This window comes from Anolis carolinensis, chromosome 3, assembly GCF_035594765.1.
Source record: "Anolis carolinensis isolate JA03-04 chromosome 3, rAnoCar3.1.pri, whole genome shotgun sequence".
NCBI lineage: Eukaryota > Metazoa > Chordata > Lepidosauria > Squamata > Dactyloidae > Anolis > Anolis carolinensis.
The window spans coordinates 54,938,329-54,958,434 of NC_085843.1; the positions used below are offsets into that span (position 1 = coordinate 54,938,329).

Sequence of the window (20,106 nt, forward strand, 5' to 3'; positions counted from 1 at the left end):
GTCTTTCTCATGGTATCCTCAATTGTCATTGAGAACTAATTTACACATTTCATTTTTAGTGTACTAATTTTCTGCTGATTTATCTTGTATTACAAAAATCAGGTTCCACAGGAAAGCAGCTGCATTTGCTAGAATGCACGTGCATGATGATATATAGCATGCATTCTTATAATGCAACTTGGTGTGAGGCATTATAAGAACGTGTTTGTTGAATTTTTTTAGCTGGCAAGAAATAACATTTCAGTTTCACAACTAGCCTGTTTCATCATATAGAGCGGTGTACTTTTCATTCTCCAGAGACCTCATTGTTCCAGGCTACTGTGTTCTCCAAACTTTTATGGATGGCAGTTTGAGTCTTGGTCTTTTGGGCAATTCAGTGGCTTCTTTATTTGTCTTTTCAAAAGAGATTGAAATGGGAATTTGATGGCAGTCCAGACAACTCTTCGCTCAGAAGCTTTCTTGCATGCTTCCTACTTTAATAGCAATAGCAATTGATAGCAATAGCTGGCAGATTCAAAATTTCAGGTCTTTCTGAACTGAGGAAATACATTAATACTTTTGTGAACTCTTGCTTTCTTTCTGTCTCAGTCTTTCCTAATCAATTTCAAATCACAAGAAATTGAGGAATGAAGAGGCAATGTTTTCAACAGATACTAAGGAAAATATTCCCCTTTCATTCGTACATCAAAGAAGGGTTTACTCTGCCTCTGGTGACTGCATGTAACAGCTTTCTTTTTCTTTTCTCTCTCACCCAGTGCTGAATGCCTTCAAATTTCCACTGTTGATTGGTGTTGGCCTGTCTACAGTAATTGGACTTCTATCCTGTCTGATTGGCTACTGCACTTCCCGTTGGTGTTGCAAGAAGGAGGTTCAAGAAACCAGGCGAGAGAGACGCCGACTTATGTCTATGGAGATGGACTAAACAAGTGGGAGGTGGATACACACTTTTCAAGAGGGAAGGGATTTTGGAAGGCCTGAGGCTACTCAGTTTTGAGTGTATTGAACCAAAATGCCCTGACATCAAAACCCTTTGATCTTATCCTGGATCTAGAGCTGCATCTTTTTCTACCTATGTTTCACACTGAGGGCACTTGTTATATTTTTTAACCTTTAGCTCTTCTTCCAATTGCACATTTTATGGGGATAATTCTTTCACAGGCAAAGTGTTCCACAGTGTCCTTCCAGCAGACCTTTAGACAAGGCTCACTATCAAGGTGTGTGTATTAAAATATTTCCCCCTTGTCATTTAATAGAAATATAGAATTGGAAGACTGCTGGGAAAAAAAACACCATCCCTTATAACTAGTTGGCCTCTTGTTGATATTTCTAGAGAAGAAAAGAAACATTCCCATGGTCTATTCTAGATGTATCTAGTCGGAAATCTTATGAGTATTCATTCTAAACTGAAACTTGGATTGTAGTCTCAGGACCCCTAACTTTAGAAACTGCTGGTTTAGCATTCTTGAAAACCAGTTTCTTAGAAAATGGACAGCAATACAAGCCATCATTTACAGTGTCCCACCCTTTCCATTTTGTATCATCATCATCATCATCATTCTGGTAAGAGGTGGATCTCTCTAGCATGGCTGTTATCAACAGTCTCATCAAAGGGTTGTGGGTTTTCTGAGCTATCTCATCAAAATGCTGCTAGATTTGCCACTTCTGCCCACTGTGCTGGTGGATTCTGTTTAATCAGCATGTCATCTCTAGCAACTGGACAGAGGCTGCTAGATATTCTTGTGCAAATCACTGGGTCATCTAACTCAATGACTAGAATATAGGCAGAAATCCTCTTCATCCCTAAAGTGATTTATTTGTAGCCGCCATTGTGTTGTGAGCCATAAGGTTACCTGCATTAACCAGCAAACATGCTTGCTATTGGGGAACTTATATTGGGGTTCTGGGCTAACAGTTGGATTTTGACATAGCAGTCATGAGTCAGTTTATGCAACTGTAACTCTCAGGGTGAGGAGGGGTAAAATCGGATGGATTTCTTTAGAAAAGAGTACCCCTTTCTGGATGTTTCTTTGCAAATGCTACAACGCCAAAGGCTACATACTGCAGTTAATCCTTTGCCCATTCAGTGGGGTGGTGATAAATTCTCATCATGGGTCTCTTTGGTGCTGTAGTAGAGAGTTCTAGATCTTGTCTTCCACATACCCTTGTCCTGGATCCAAAGATCTGCTCCCATGATGTCAGGCAGCTCCAACATAGTTGGTATTTCTAAGCAATAAGAAGTCAGAACACAGGCTTTTTATGGAAAACATTATGCATTAAACATGCATGACTTGAAGCAAACTAAAAGTGAAAATTGAAGTAAAGAGCAAGTAACCTTTCTTCTGTACTATGCTTAATGTTGAAGAGCAAATGTCAGTTGAGCTGCCAGGTATATTTGTTGATGTCAGCTGAAGAGATAACTGCAAATATACATAGAGGCATGTAGAATGGTACTCATATCAACTGTGCAAGTATATGAAAATTCTTTTTTATGCTGTCCATTTTGCATATTCACTGGAAGATGTGCAGAATGTGCACAAATTGGTAAATGGTTTTCCATTGAGCTTACATTGACTCCAGTGTATATTTATGAGTTTTTTTTTTAATATATCCTGACATAAGTACATGGACTAGAGTTTTACATTAATTCTAGTAGTTTATATAACTTTTGGGTAACTTCAAACAGTAACCACGCTAAAGAATTGTCTTTTCTTTAGCTATGTATTTTCTGTTAAATTTCATTTATTGTGGTCCTGGTGTGCTCTGGTGCTACCCCATGCCATCATTATCAAATGGACATAAGACTGTGAATATAGCTTTAATTTGGGGAATATCTGAGGACTCTAGATGAATTTTGATTTTGACAGAGGTAGGAATACCCTTTAAAACTACAGACTTGTAAAGTAGGGGTTGACAGTAATGCCCCTAAAGATGTCTTACGGTTACAACTTTAGTCAGGCCTAATTAGCAATACTGAGTGATTGCAAAGAAATTGTAGTCCCCAAACATCTGGAAGGACACAGTTGCCCACCCCAGTTGTAAAGTGTGTAGAATTAAATGTGGTTGAAATCTTCCAGAAGGCTTAGTAAATATGAGCATTTTGTGTGGTTGACCACAACAATCTGCCCTCTGGGGAGATGTCTTGCACTTGTCCTTTAGACCATTCTCATAGTTGGTTTACTTCACTTTCTCTGACATACAACCTATCTAGTCATATGTATTATCATTTCACATTATAAATTATGTAAGCTTCCAGTTGTTTTTCCACATTGGAAGCCATGTTTTATAAAAAACAAAATATAGGGAAAATAAACAACTAACTAAAGCACAATTTTTTTTCTTTCATTCATGCTTACATTTGGTGTCATTCTGTTTTCACATTGGGAAGATTAAGCAAAACATAAATATTTAAATGCAATAATTATGGAATGTGGAGAGCAGGAAAGTTTTCCTTTAGCACTTGTTGCACACTGGCATTGTCTCTCTGTGGAAAGAAACTCAGGGTCATTTTGGTTCAGGGGTTCCTTGCTTTTCCTAGCAAGTTTCCTGTTCCACAAGTCATTGCCCACTCTTCCTAGATTCTGAAGTTATTTTCCTTTAAACAAAATTTGGACCGTATGTTATAACTGCTCTCTTTTGATTATGGTGATGCTTCATGCCCTGTACTTAATTAAATGTTGAAGTAGTACCACTCCAGTGCTCTCCTTCCAATTGTGCCAATTTTATATTATTCCTCTTTTAAAATAGGATTTCTGTCTTCAGAAAACATTGGTTACTCTGTTTTGTGTTAACTCTCTCTGGTGTTTTTGTTAGAGAACGAGTTGCATGGAATTCAGTTAGATGTTCAGCAGTGTTTGTCAGAGTTGCAGTCATGGAATCAACAGTCAAGTATTCTAAGGGCTTGTGTCAATCCTGATTGGTCTCTGTCCATGCTTCCAGCTCACTGTTGAGAATTCAGGACACTTGGAACATGAATCTGACATTGTTTCAACAGTGTGCTGTGTAAAAGACAAGAAATCTATTTGTTTGCTTCTGAAGAAAGGTTTTAGGCACAGCTCTGGAAGCTTTTAAAATTGTGTTAAGCACAGCTTTGGAAGATGGGAGTTGGACAGTTACAATGAAGCTGTGTAATGTGTTTTTTACATTGAAAATAAATTGTCTTTTTTAATAAAATCATATTGTGTGGTCATTATGTTGAACTGTAGATATTTCATTCAATGTGATATTCAGTGCACCAGATGATTTTTGATGTCTCTGTTTTATATGGGGTGTGTGGGGATGCTGCTGCTGATATCTGTAGTGATTTTGCAAAGTCACACCTACAAATTCTAATTTTGGCTCTTGACTGATGTTACAGAATAGGTCTGCCACCTTCACAGGGATTAGGGGTGCAGGACACTTGCAAAGGTGGAAACACTGCCAATAGAAACCTTTTTTTAAAACCTGAAATTTCCCAAGAAGTTGTTAGGAGGGGAAATATGTCATGGATCCAGGTCTGGTGTGTTCAAGACACCAGAGCACCTCCATGCTATGAGTTCCAAGGTCAAGCAGTGAAAACACCAGGAGGGCCCATTAACGGAGGGAGCCTGATAACACAAACCGGCTCGGACTGGAGGCTGGACAGAGAAACTTCTGGGAGTTTTGGGACTGAAACTGAGGCATTGCCCACATTTTCTTTTATTCATAACTTCGCTATGTAGTAGTAACCAAGCATAAAAAGAAGTTTCCAAGATTTCCTTGTTAGTTGAATGTACTTGTTAATGAGGTTCTGCCAAACCATAAAGTTATGAATCCTTGCCTCCTTTTTCTGACCTCAGTCGGTGAGAGTCAACTATTTGGCAGAAATGTCAGAGGAGAGATCACAGTGAAGGCGAGTGTGAGCCACTTATCCTTTGAGAGGCGGTAGGTCAGATGGAGATTGAAGAACAGACAGAATCCCCAGAGCAGCAACCAGATAATGGGGAGGAAGTAACAGAATTAATAAAATGGGATTATACACAGTTGAGAGCAGCCTGGGAGTCTGTTGTAGAAGGCGAATGGACTGAGCCCAAAGAGCCAAAAGCGCAGCAACAGGTTGTGGAAGACGAGGCTTCTTTTGATCCCTGAAGTATTGGGGGGGGGGGGGGGGAGAGGAAGAACAAGAAGGAGGGGAGGTTCTGTGGAGACCCGAAGAAACCCTTCAACGACTCTGTACCATGGAAGTTAAGGTAGAGTTGATTGAAACAATGCCCCAAAATATTTCCCTAGCATTGGGGCTTAAGTCCCCAGGGTGGGAAGAACCGTAAGAGGCATCCCCCAAAGGTGCATCCCCAGAACTGAGGCAACGCAGCAGGACCATTTCCCCAACTGGGAGGTTAAGAAGAGGAACCAGGCAGTCAGTATCCTGGACACTACTAGAAGAAAATATGGCCAGTGTGCTGGACCAGGGGAGATAGTGAGAATAACTGAATGAAGTTCAAGGGGCACCCACAGCAGTTGTCATACTTTCCTACCAACATGCAAAATTACGTGCAAGACTATCGAGATAATTTCCCCTCAGAAGCTGTGAAAGCCCACACTGTAGGGGCAGCAGCTAGTTCAGCATTGAGGTGGAGGCACCTGAGCTTAACAGCCTAATTTGTTAGAAGCACTGAAAGTAAGGTTTCAAGACCTACTGGCAAAATTGAGAGTGAAAACGCAATTCACGTAGGCTGGGCCAGGGGTCTATAAAGTGTCAGAATATGCCCTGAAATTTAAATGATTGCAAGAAAGATTACAGATCCATCAGAGACCACCAAGTTGGAGTATTTCAAGGGAGGTTTGAGACCCGAGCTCCTGGACTGGGCCTTATACAGGAGCAATCCTGCAAGCTTGGATTTATTTGGCTGGTCCAATGGATACAAAACAAAAAAATAAATAGTAGTTCAAGACTGAGCTGTAACCTCTACCGTTCTTCACTTACTGACAGTGTTGATTAGGGAATTGGTGGGAGTTGCCATCCAATAATATCTTAAAATGCCTCATAGAATTGGAAACCCCTTCCCTTCACTTGCAGCTGCTAGCTCGCAGTGTCATTGGGCAGGTGTCTTCAAATGCGCAAGATGATTATATGCTAGATAGAATATATTCAGCCATCCTTTCTGCTTAGAACTGTAGACTATGAGCTATTTTTGCAGTCTTTCATTTTAGTATGATATTTTGTTCCACAATCACACTATGTATATAATTTACCCAAGATAAAGAATTGCCCTGAAATATTGCTAATATACCTCTGCTTTGCCTTTATACAAACTCACAATCTTTCTATTCCAAATCTGAATTCATTACATCCATATTTTGGAGGGAGTCATTTCTGAGAGGTGTCTGTCACAACAGGATTTAACAGGATTTACTATTATGTCTAAACTATAGTTTAGAAATCTTGGCATGTAGGATAAGCTGATAACAGGTGCCATGTGCCTTTTGACAGTATACTCACCATACAACAGTTAAGTGGGAATGCGTTCCTGTAACTCCAATCACAACATGTTCCCTTTCCTAACCATAACATATCTGCAAAGTGGGACAACTGAAGATATGCCCAACGGTCCTATTAGTTGAACTTGCGTATCCAGATCTCTTAGGAGCCTTGGAGACTACTCATTTATTTTTGCTCATATCCTTTTTTGCCTTTTCATTTTCCTTTTTCTGATAGAATGAATTAAGTAAAGAGCTTGATGAAGAGGAGGACAGTGTTCCTGAATTAATTGTTGTGTAGAAAAGGGAACCTAAACCAATACATCTTTCTCTTATCTCTGTGTGACAAACTGCATCTAGCAAAATTAGGTTTCTAGAATAGACTATTTTAATTGACCCCACTGAAGAGAGCGTTTGTCATGTACATATGTGGCTATTGAAATTTCATGCCCTCCCTCCAAACTGCCTCACCACAGAAACATGTTTAGTGTACTGCCTACCAGATGTATTACACCAGAACTTTCCAAACATTTCATGTTGGTGGCACACTTTTTCGACATGCATCATTTTGTGACAGTTTTATTAGCAAACTGGAGGTTAAACCAACCTCTTTTAAGAGATACGGACATATACATACTGTAATTTCTAATGAAGAAATGTATGGGGACACAATATATATCATTAAAACCTTTCATTTGTATATTTTAAAATATATGATTTGCAAGATAATAATATACATTTCCAAGTTTTTTGTCATTTATGAGTAATAATATGTAAATATGTTCAGGAATTATTACTTTTATAATACTATAACTACTTATTTGATTGAGATGCATGATGTTGATGGGATGAATGCAGGTTTTTAATATTTAGTGGAATATTAAATAAAACACTCATATTTCATCATCAAGCATTTTAAAGCTTCTACATTTCAGTGTTATTATTTCAGATAGAAGTTTCTGTTATGTTCATGCGACACATCTACATATTGCAGCCAACACACTAATATCATGAATCACAGTTTTGACAGCTCTGTATTAGACCAACAATGTATTGAGGTATCCCCATGGAACATACAGAATCTTGAGTCAATCATGTCAAGACACACTTAGCTGAATGTCCAAAACAACTGTTCCTGGCTTCCACAACACAACCTCTGAGATCAACTTGGTCAACCCAGGCAGATGGATATCTGCGTAGCAGGTGGGCAGTATACTAGCAGCTTCCATAATATATCTTTTAGGCTTAGCACAAGATACAAATCCTCACAAATGTGGATGGATATCTTTTCTCATGAAGGAGATGGAATCTTTATGGATGACAGCAACTTCTCCCTCCAATACTCCAACTTAGGTTGGTATGTGGCACTCAGGTGGACAAATTGGCAGGTCCACTCTGCCCAGCTCATCCTTCCGAGTCTCATTAATTTGTACTAGATTAGCCCCGACATCAACAATCAGGTCATGGGTTTTATACTGAAGGGTGATCTAAAAGAAGAACTTAGATTTTATGGGAGGACTGAACATGGGAAAAATTAAGTGTCTTTCCTTCCCAGACTTTACCTACCATATGGTCCCAACTCTCTTTTACAGCAACTATTCTAAGAAAATGATTGGAAAATGTCCACAAATAATAAATGGCCATATGAATTTTAATCCCTCAATTCCCACCCACCTTTCTCTGCTCACTATCACACCAAAAAAGATCATTCCTCCCCACCCTCACCTGATTTATCCAGACATATCTCTGAGACCTCTGAGAAATAAGCTTTTTTTCATTTCACACAACCCGATTTTCCTCTTTGTCCTCTGTTAGGTGGAAGGCTTTTAGCAGCATCTAAATTTTTTCTGATGAGGGGCTGGAGAATATGAGGTTTTAGGTGTCAGACTGCAGAAGTGTGGATGCAGTGAACACTGCAATAAGCAAAGTTTGAGCTGGGAAAGAATGGGATTCTACAATAACCATCCTGCTGTAGCTATGTGTACCTGTCTATATTAAGTAAGATTAATAGAACCTGCTTCCTGAATTCCTTAGAACAAGCAGGAAAAAAAAGAGAAAAATGAGGAAGCAGGTAAGCCTATCTCACTGGCTATCCCAGCATATTACATTTGTACCTCTCTCAGTTTGGACACCAAAACGGAAATCATAAGAGAAGTCAAGGCCAGTGAAAGAAAAGGAAATGATCCTTGAATGTATTTTAACAGAAATTTAAAATAGTTTCTAGAATGTTCAAAATGTTTCATTTACCTTTCCCAGTCTTATATCACATGTGCATATTGGAAGTAGTGCTGAAATATATTGTGATGTGGAAACCTATTCCATTCTTTCCATGTTAGTTCTGCCTCTGGAACCAAATTTTATGTTAATTTGCTTTTCATCTACTTTATTAATTGAGGCATGCCTTTACGCTTTAAATACAGTATCATATGGAACAAACAGTAACAATATGCCAATACAACAGGACAATGCAACCACATCCCTCACGGTGTGAAGCCAGCTTTTGAAGATTTCTAGGGCCAGCTGCCAAGTAGCTTCCATGCTGCTGCCAGAGAGAACCAAATCAGGAATACTGTTCTGTAGGGCATTCTTGCACACATACTCCACAAACACACACCTCACATAAGCATCTGGTGAATTCTAACTGATTGTTCAATTTTGCTTTCATATTAATCACTATTTTTTTTAAAAACAGAACGACCATCATGCAGTTGACCATAGGGGATTTTATACAGCAAGCTGCTAATTGCATTCTGCTTTGAAGCCAGGACTTCGTATCATTATAAGTATTCAGAAGAATATCCTTTTGAGTATTCGTATTCAGACCAGAAAGCGATTTTCTGCAGATGCTGTCAGAGGTATGTTCTTCATGTCAGTGAAGTGTCCAAGTGATCTAAAAGACAATTGGTAAGAATTTTTTTCTGTATATTTTACATTAAAGTTTTATTGTATGGCATTACAATCACTTACAATATAGTTTTTAATTGTCACTCATATTTCCACTTGTAAAATCTGGTATCTGGTTGGTTGGTTACAGGATGCCACAAAATTTGCGAACGCTTAAGTCCCATTCTATACAATGGTGTATTAAAATAGTGTCTTATAGAAAATGGCAAAATCAAGGTTTCCTTTTGGGATTTTTTTTTGAGAAGGTGGTGGTATTTTCAAGCCATAGATAGTTGAATCTATGGACACAGTTGGCTGACTGCATTATAATCCAACAAATTGCTGATTTATCCTGCTTTTTGTGTACCTAACAGCCAGAATATATCACAAATCATAGACCTCATGGGCCATCAAGTCCAACTCCCTGCTAAGAAGCAGGAAATCACATTCAAAACACCCTTGACAGATGGCTATACAGCCTCTGCTTAAAAGCCTCCAAAGAAGGAGCCTCCACCACACTCCGTGGCAGAGAGTTCCAGTGCCGAACAGCTCTCACAGTTAGGAAGTTCTTCCTAAAGTTCAGGTGGAATCTCCTTTCCTGTAGTTTGAAGCCAGTGCTCTGTGTCCTAGTCTGAAGGGCAGCAGAAAACAAGCTCGCCCCTCCTCCCTATGACTTCACCTCACATATTTATACCTGGCTATCATGTCTCCTCTCAGCCTTCTCTTCTGCAGGCTAAACATACCCAGCTCTTTCAGCTGCTCCTCATAGGGCTTGACCATTTTAGTCACGCTCCTCTGGACAGCTTCCAGTTTGTCAACATCTCCTTTCAATTGCGGTGCCCAGAATCGGACACAGTATTCCAGGTGTGGCCTGACCAAGGCAGAATAGAGAGGTAGCATGACTTCTCTGGATCTAGACACAACATCTCCTCCTATGAGCCAGTGTGGACCTTGAGATCATCCAGGGAGGCTCTTCTCGCGCTCCCACCACCGTCTCAAGTGCGGCTGGTGGGGACGAGGGGACGAGGGAATGAGCCTTCTCGGCAGTGGCCCCCAGGCTCTGGAATGCACTGCCAAAAGAGATCAGGCAATCCCCTACATTATCCAATTTCTGCAAGGAACTGAAGACCTGGTGGTGTCGGCAGGTTTTTGAGTAATTACATTGGAATACTGCCGATTTCTGAGCCTGAATATATTGCACAAGATTTCCCTAGCCTAAAATGATACATTTTAATATATTGGGATTATGGTTCCCGTCCCCTTGATCTGGTCATGTAAGTGTTATTTATTGTTATAATTGTATTATTTTACTTTGTTTAATAATGTGTTTTTATGTTGTTATGTAATGTTTGTGTTGTTTTTATGACTGTAAACCACCCTGAGTCCCATCCGGGAGATAGGGTGGTATATAAATAAAGTTTTATTACTATTATTATTATTACTCCTATTTATGCAGGCCAAAATCCCATTGGCTTTTTAAACTGCTGGATCACATTGTTGGCTCATGTTTAACTTGTTGTCCATGAGGACTCCAAGATCCTTTTCACACATACTGCTGTCGAGCCAGACGTCCCCCATTCTGTATCTCTGCATTTCATTTTTCTGCCTAAATGGAATATCTTGCATTTGTCCCTGTTGAACTTCAATTTTTAGTTATATTACCTATGAAGGCAGTGGCAATCTGTTTGGGGCAAATGGGCTAATTTGGGGCATTTGGGGAATGACCTTATACTAAGATTTCTCACAATGGTGGTGAGCCATTTCCCAAGGTCATCTGCTGGTGTTTGATGGCTGAGTTGGAAATTGATGCCTGGTCTCCATAGACACTGTCAAATGTTCAAACCTCTACACCACATTATTTGGGAAGGCTGGGCCATATAAATCCTAGATTTGGGAATAACTTGTAAGGGACCACACAGGGCATCTGTTTAAGGAAACTACTCACTCACTTCCACTGTTAGACATCTCTTACCACCAGGATATTCTTCCTAATGTTTAGATGGAATCTTTCTTCTTGCAATTTGGAACCATTGTTTGGTGTTATAATTTTTGTAGCAGCAAAAAAACAAATTTGTTCATTTTCTCAATCAGTGCTGTTCAAATTGGTGGCGTGGGGACCTTCTGTGGTCCCTGAACTATCCTGATTAAAAGCTCCAAGACAGTTTTATCCTGGGGGTCCTTGAGAGCCTCCCAGGTGCTATGATTTCCTATTGAATATATATGTATCATATGATTCTATGATTCTAATGTTGATTGATAATTTGTGAAGTGTAATTTATGCCAAATCTTGGTGGGGATAAGGATCAGGCAAAGAACAATGGAGATTTTGTTCCAATAGAATCCATCCTTTCAAAATCATTCACAGCTTGTCAGAAGGGGCTGGATGATTCTTTTTGAATGAAGTTTAGCTAAATAGAGAAGCAAATCATTTCCAGTCAGCTGTGGTGCATTATCTGATTACGCCATAACTGTGAACCTTGCTTTATTTCAGAGGACGCTTTAAGCCTCTGTACTTTTACAGGTCAGCGTATGCAGCTGAAAGCTTTCTTCCTTTTTTCTTTTTCTTTTTTGCTATTTGCCTATCCACCCAGTCCCCATGAATGGATATGAAAAAGCAGTGTCCTCATCATAGGAGGTAACATTTTGCCAGGTTTCCAGACAAAGCTGCTCTAAATCTAATGGACCTTGCAAAATGGAAATATTTTGTGAATAGACTTTTCCAAGAAAAATACACATTGAATTTTGAAGCAGCACTTACAGCAGGGGGAAGAAGAGAGAAGTCAGATTTTTGGTAGAATGTGGGGGCTCTGTTTAATGCAGTGGTTCTCAACCTGCGCGTCCCCAGATGTTTTGGCCTTCAACTCCCAGAAATCCTAATAGTTGGTAAACTGGCTGCGATTTCTGGGAGTTGTAGGACAATGACAAATCTGAACAAATCTTGTTAAAACCCTAGGATAGGATTGCCTTAGGGCTGCCATAGTTTGGAAATTACTTGAAGGCACACAGCAGCAGCAATAATAACAGCAATGCTTCTTTCTAGATATAACTTGGTCCTTGAATAGAAAATGCAATGTAAGTTTTGATACAGTCTCAGTTGAATATCTTGTTAGTGAGGAACCAATGTGAGATAAGCCATGGTACAAAGTCATCTGAAAATAGACAACCCCAATAGCATGGGAGTAAGGCAAAGCTGAGGCCAAATACAGTAAAAGAACAGGGAATTGCTGGGGCAGGATGTTAGTTAGGGCCAAGGGACCAAAGCAAGTGCGTCAGTCAGAGTGGAATCATGAATAGGAAGCTTGGTGGCTTTTGACTTGTATTTTTCCCACAACTAACATTGCAATTGGGAACTTCTGTAGCCTATTATCTCATATCCTACCCAGGCCAAGCTTAAACCGGTCAGGCCAGGCTTCAGGGTTTTTTTTATGTAAAGGAATTATTTGCTCCCAAAGAACCTCTGAATCCTTAAGACCTTGTGTCTTCTGGATCTTGAGATACATATGATTATAACAGGTGACTATCGAAACCTTCTGATACTTACATTTCCAGGGCTTGGAGGTCTACCCCACTCCCCCTTGCTTTCATTCTGCTCTGTGATGTGGGGCATCATTCTAACCAGTCATATTAACCAAAGTACTTCAGGCTATGTTACAGTAAATAAGTTCTTAATGTTTCGGTGGAATCTCATTTCATGTAATTTGAATCCATTTATGTTCCAGACTCTAGAGCAGCAGAAAACAAGCTTGCTTCATCTTCAATTTAACATCCCTTCAGATGTTTAAAGATAGCTATCAGTATCACATTGCCCCTCATACTTCTTTTCTCTAAGCTGAACATACCCACCTCCCTCAGTCATTCCTCATAAGGCTTGGTTTTGAGATCTTTGAACATCTTGGTTGCCCTTCCTTGGACACATTTCAGCTTGGAAAGTATGCTATTTCAACAGATTGTAAAACTCCGGAGGGCAGGTTCATTTTTGCATAATGTGAAATGGACAGAAATTTAATTTAATTTATACAGATAAGCTTCTATGGATTCAAGCACATCTGATGAAATGAGATACAATTATCAAACATTTATGTCAAATAAATTCCCTTAGTCTTTAAGTCACCACATAACTCTATAGGATTTTCAGCGGTTAATGCTTCAGCACATACCAGCACTTATCCTAACTGGTAATATCCCTATAGGCTCTTGTAGGGTGGTTTGTATCCATTAGAACATGTCATGTTCTGTCTGGGCTTACTTGAACAGTTATTTTCACATCTACAGCACCACTTACACTGTACTTAAATTGAAAAGAGACTCAGTTCTGTGGAGATTTTAAGAAATTATTGCCAGACTTTAGAACACAATTCTGCAACAGAAGGGGAAACAAGACTTCTTGTGTGCAATCCCTTCAAGTGTATCAGCTGGATGTTGAAAAAGTAAGTAGTGTTCCTGAAAAAATTCAATATAATGAGTTTGCAATCTAAACTCAAGGAACAACTGGTGACACAAGTTTGTTGTATGTGAATTTGCTTTACATGCCCTTGAAGCTTCAAGCATTTATCTAGCATTTCTGTTGTAAACTTATGAATTAGAAAAATAGATTTCCAGGGTTAATGGAGCATTGATATCTTGGCTGATCGGAGTAAATAAACACCTCAATAAATATGGAAACATCCTTTGTTATCTATAATCCTAATCTGTGTTGGTGCTCATTTTGGGGATTGCCATAGCTGTGTCTGGTCAACTTGGGGTATTTTCATGCTCTTCCCTAGATGTGTAAAAACTGATGGCTGCACCAGGCTCTTAAACATTGCCTGTTAAATAACTATTGAACTTCCCCTCCCACCTAAAATCTTCTTCTAGAAATCCTTTACAGGATCTAAGCTTCTGTCAATCTAATTAGTTTTGAAATGCTGTATCTCCAGAACGTAGAGACCGAAATAAGCAGCTTAATATTAAAAGCCAGCTTCTTTTCCCAGCCTTTAATACTTTTTATAGCAAAACTGGAATTATTGTTAAACAGTATTCAACCAAGAGTTTTAATTCCCCCTCCCTTAATGACAACTGACAGAGCAAAATAGCTATAATGCTAAGTCAGGAGGTCAGAAGGAAAGGTGAGCAGTTACCTGTGACTCCCCTTCAGCTTTGACCATCTGGCAGTCAAGCATATTAAAGATGAGTCTTAATAAGATGCTAATGCACTTCCAAATCCCAACACTGAAAAGAATTAACTGTGTTATGCAACATTTTCTAATACCATGCTAATGCTTAGTGAAGCGAGTCCAGCAATGGATAAAAGTAAAGCAGTCATTTAAGAGAGAGAGAAAGAGAGAGAGAGAGAAGAAAATGCAACATACTACCATAAGAAGGAACAGCACTTCTGGAGAATTTTGTTTTTAAAAAAACCTAGATATTGAACATAAATCTGATGCTAATTATTTGTAAGAAATTGTAAATGAGATAATTTCCTTTTTAAAATAAGCTTTATCCACCATTTTTCTTTCATATTTATACATTAATGAACATGTGTTCTATTGACTCTAGAATCAAATATGACCTTAAAAGTCCCTGTCATAAACACTTCTTGATTATCACACATGTTAGACACCAGAAGGATGGGAGACAGTCTGATATTAAAGAAGTAAGAAAACTGGCAGATGTTCAGGTTGAAAATAAAAGAGCAAGAGAAGCTCTTAAATCCAAAATGAAATGGGCCATGATTTAGTTGTCAGTTTTGGGGTGTAGGGAATCTAAATCCACATGAGATCAGAGATGTTTCTTGTAGCTGCAGATGTCTCAACCATTACTCTCTTTAAGCTGATCTTCTACCTTAATAGGCATGAAATAACTGGTTAAAAATAAAAATAAAATTGCAGCTGTTCCAAGATGAAACGCATCAGCCTTACTAAATATGCTGCATCACTTTCCCTAATGATGGCATGGGTTTTGGTGAACATTTTGTTTACAAGTTCCTTTTTTTAAATTATCCTGAACACTTAACGAATGAAGCAGAGAATGTTTGAAGATTGGAACATCCGTAGGAATACCAAGGTGCTTGTTTATAAAGCTGTTGTCTTCCCAACCCTGTTATACACCTGCGAAACATGGATTGTCTACGTCACACACAACTCCTGGAACAATTCCATCAGTGTTGCCTCCGAAAAATCCTGCAAATCTCTTGGGAAGACAGGCGTGCTGGAAGAAGCAAAGACTACCAGCATTGAAGCGATGATCCTACGCCATCAACTCCACTGGACTCACCACATTGTCCGAATGCCTAGTCACCATCTCCCAAAGCAGTTGCTATACTCCCAACTCAAGAACGGAAAATGGAATGTTGATGGACAGGAAAAGAGATTTAAAGATGGGCTTAAAGCTAACCTCAAAAACTGTGGCATAGACACAGAGAACTGGGAAGCCCTGGCCCTTGAGCACTCAAACTGGAGGTCAGCTGTGACCATCAGAGCAGTGGAATTCGAAGAGGCACGAAGGGAGGGTGAAAGCGAGAAGCATGCCAAGAGGAAGGCATATCAAGTCAACCCTGACCGGGACCTCTTTCCACCTAGAAACAGATCCCCTCACTATAGAAGAACATGCGGGTCAAGAATAGGACTCCACAATCACCTAGGTACCCACCGCCAAGACAATGAGGGATTGCCTAAGTAAGTAAGTAACTTAACATGGGAAGAGGGAAAGGAGAAAGAACATTTTACAAAGATGAAAAATTGGTGATTCATACCTGTACTATTTTCCAAATTTATAAGAACAAATCAACAACCTAAATGAATTTTATTCAATATAAATAAAATGTGAGGTAGTGAAAAGCAAAGTCAATAAACATAGCTTTACCATAACCACAATACAACCAAACAAAATCATTTTAACAGAGATGACCAAATTCAGCAGCAAACATCATTTAAGAGCCAACTAAGTAACACATTTAATACATAAAATGCATATGTTTGAACCAGGGGTTGCAGGACTATTAGATTTTCATAACTTAGAAACCCCAGTGGATAATGTGGCCAGTCCTGTGAAGCAGAATGAAGCACTCACTTTATATGGTAGAGAGCAAGGAGTGGTAAATCCTGTTCTGCAAAGATTCAGTGGCTGCTCTCCAGCTGCATATCATGTCACTACTGTAGACTCATGGCCAAATATAATTGTCTTCCAAGATGAGAGTCTTGGCGGTGGGTCTGCAAGTGACTGTGGAGACCTATTCTGGGTCCACATGGTCTTTCACAATGAGGACATAGATTTCCAGATGGAAGGCAGTCACAACAAGGCTTTGTTTGACTTGCCTTCCTCTTGGCTTTTGCCCTCTAATCAGGCCTCCTCAAAATCCATAGCACTGTTGGTGACAGCTAATTTCCAGTTACAATACTTGAGTGCCAGGGATTCCCAATTCTCAGAGTTTATTCCACATTTCTTTAGGTTAACTCTAAGCCCATCCTTAAATCTCAATAGGGAAATAACTGGGTGGACTGGGGAGCCATGCTTCCACCACAACTAATCTGAGAATCTTACCAACTCATCTCCAACTTTAAAAAAACCATAGCAAGAGCAGGCCAAATGAGCTCCAAAGAGTGGGTCATGAAAGACCTTGGAGATCCACACCAGCCCTTTCCTGTTGTGACAATATTGCAACATGGAAACCAACAGCATGCAGCCTTCTAGAGCCAGCCAACGGGCAGTAAATTGATGTCAGGCTGTGGGATTTTCCTGTCTTCCCCTCCCCTTTGCTATTCTCAAGCTGCTCCTTTGGCTTTATATTTTATAGTGACATTTGTCTTTGTTTGTTTGTTTCTAAAAACTGGAATTTTGAAATTAAAAAAATTGAGGAAAAGCGGACTGGACTGGAAGACGGAGTTATGAAGATATGCAGAAGTATGATTGCAGGACTACAACATGGCAAATCAATGCAATGGCAAATTGAAGAGAGGTGCAGTATCGAAGATACTCATCCTGGTATGTATCTGCAACCAGTGATAGTGAAAAGTAGGTTCATGCTACAGAGCATGTGTACCTTGCACAGACCCTGGAGGAGTTTCTTTCTGTAGTCACTCTGGGAGGAGTAGGAGATAGAGAGAAAGCCAATAACCTAAGGAGGTGAGAAGGAACAGGTGGAAGTCAACTTGATCTCAAGGATTTTAGGATTTTAAAAGTAATGACGAGAATACTGGTCTGGGCTGGGAAGTGATCCCGAATCCAGTACACTGTACACTCCAGAGACATTCCTTCAACTGAGTAATGTGAAAGAATTTTGTGCGCTTCTCACAGACAAGCAAAGCTATTTTAACCAAAAAGCAATTTGCTGTCATGAATGTCTGACTTACATAAAGTGTCATTGTTAAAATTATTGGGGCAAAACCTAATTCTCATGTTCACATAGATCTGCTTGGGCAGACAGAAATACTGCCTAGGATTCTCTGAGTTGTTGTAGGTTTCGAAGGTGAGTAAAATAATACTAAGCCCAGAATATGTTGGAATATACCCAAGAGGGTGACTGCATTATATGGCACCAAACTAGTCTGGTAGTGGTAAAGGAGTCCAACATTGCTCAGTGGCACTAAACCTAGTATGGTGCTGCAGGACACCCACCTTACCATCACTCTCGTGTCCTTGATTTAGCATTGACTGCTAGGTGCAAAATTTCTGGTGATCATTGCTCATCACATGTACTGACCCTGGCCAATGAACCGAAGTGACTTGAGAGAAAGGAGGAAGGAAAGGAGAAAATGATTCCTCTTTCCCCCTTCCCTTCTCCAATCACTCTGGCAGTCTGGCCAGCATCAATACTTGTGATGTGAGATGACCACCACCAGCAATTTCACACTCGGTTGTCATCACTAAGGTGAGGATATGACAGCATCAATAAGTGCCATTCCCCTGAAATCAGTGTCAATAAGTGACATTCTCCTGAACCCGAGGAAAGTGGGATGGTTGTGTAAAAAGCAGCACTGGTTCTAAATCAGAACTAACCCTATTGTTTCAGGTAAAAGTATTCCCCTGATATTAAGTGCAACTATGTCTGACTCTGGGGGTTGGTGCTCATCTCCATTTCTAAGCTGAAAAGCCAGTGTTGTCCATAGATGCCTCCAAGGTCATGACTGCATGGAACGCTGTTACCTTCCCGCTGGAGCAGTACCTACTGATCTTCTCACATTTGCATTTTTTGAACTTCTAGGTTGGCAGAAGCTGGGGCTAACAGCGGGAGCTCAACCCACTCCCCAGATTCGAACTGCTGACCTTTCGGTCAGCAAGTTCAGCAGCTCAGCAGTGTAACCTGCTGCGCCATTGGGGGCTCCAAAGTGTGGGTGAGCTCTGAAACTTCTGGGGTGCTTCAGAGCATCCCTCAACTTTGGGTAATATGGAGGAAGGCCAGTCATTAGAGCAAATTGGCCATGTTCATAATAGTGTGTGTATGTGTGTGTACGCGCGCGTGTGTGTATACTGTATGTATACACACACACACACACACACACACACACATATGCCTTGGATGATAAAATCTGTGGATGAAGAATCCATGGATATGGAGCATTGGATTTTTGCCTATATCTGTTATAATAAAAGGAAATGTCTGTGGCTGCCATAACTTATCATGCTATATGCCTCAAAGTGTGACAAAAAGTGTTTTTGGTTGTCATCCAAGTTGCAATGCTCAGTTCCAAGTGTTGTTGTTTTTAAATCACTTCCAAACAGGAAGTTTGGAAGCAAAATGGAAGGTTGTCATAACTCATCAGAACATCATTATGAAAGAATCAAAATAGGAAAAATGTGTTAGGGGTCACTTTTTAGAAACAAAAATGGAAACTGTCAATATCTATTGGGATACACATACACACGCTTAAAGGCCTAGCAATCCAGGGAGGGTTTTCCAGGACACGGTGCTAACATTCCTGAAACAGGAAAAGAATGGACAGCTAAGGAACTGCTGTTAGATCCCCAAGATTTAAAAGGGGTGTAAAAGTGGAAATGGCTCTATGAAGTACTACTAGTAAAATTTCTGAATTTCCGGAGAGGGAGAGTCAGGAAAAACGAAGCCCCATAAACCCTTTTCAGGTAATTAGATGTGGATCCTTGCTGTTTTAAGTATACTTCAATCATAAAGCAGGTTTTAAATACACCGATTATTTTTTAAAACCTCACTATAAATAAATGTCACACTTTTAAAAAGGGCAAAGTGTAAAGAGACCATCCAAAAAGGCTCTGCATTAACTGGAAATGATCAGAGATAGTTTTAAGTGAGGGCAGAGCTGCGCTGACCTCCCGTAGGTTCTTGGATTCATCTCCCTTGAATTCGTAATCTGGCTTCTCAGGTGGAAGAAACTGATAGGGAATCTACCAGTCCCAGTTGAGCGATATTCTCATACAGCTTGCAATTCAGAATGACAAGCTGGTTGTTTTTACTGAAAGGTCTAAGAAACCTTTCAACAGTCAATCTGCTCTATTACAAACTTCCCAGAGCTTAAATGTTAAGTGCTCATTGTTCATGGCTGTGACACTGATGAAGGCTGCCCTCCAGGAAATATAGACTAAGCTCTTTTACCCCTAGAGGGCGCTAGAGTAGTACTTGTAATTTATCACTAGTTAGTTGTACTATGGGGAGAAACATAAGAAACCAAAGCTCAAATAAGCAATACTGGGGCACATAAAAATGACCCCTGGGAGGCTGTTTTGATTTAATGCTATGCTCTTTGTATGGCTGTTTAATTTCTGTTCTGCATTTCTCATTTGTTCTCCTATTTCCTCCTGTGATTCCAGATGAGCAGGAAAAAGAAAAAGAGCAGGGCTCCT

General features: G+C 39.8%; 1 protein-coding gene across 2 annotated transcripts in view; it reads left to right on the plus strand.

Moving 5' to 3' along the window:
* The window catches only part of ptgfrn (prostaglandin F2 receptor inhibitor), a 120,753-nt gene extending 116,583 nt beyond the window's left edge, over positions 1 to 4,170 (plus strand). For both annotated transcript variants that reach the window (XM_062974948.1, XM_062974947.1), the window contains one exon: positions 756 to 4,170. In XM_062974948.1, the coding sequence (XP_062831018.1) occupies positions 756 to 922 (167 nt within the window). In that variant the 3' untranslated portion in view covers positions 923 to 4,170. The remainder of the gene's footprint in view (positions 1 to 755) is intronic.
* The last annotated feature ends 15,936 nt before the right edge of the window (positions 4,171 to 20,106 follow it).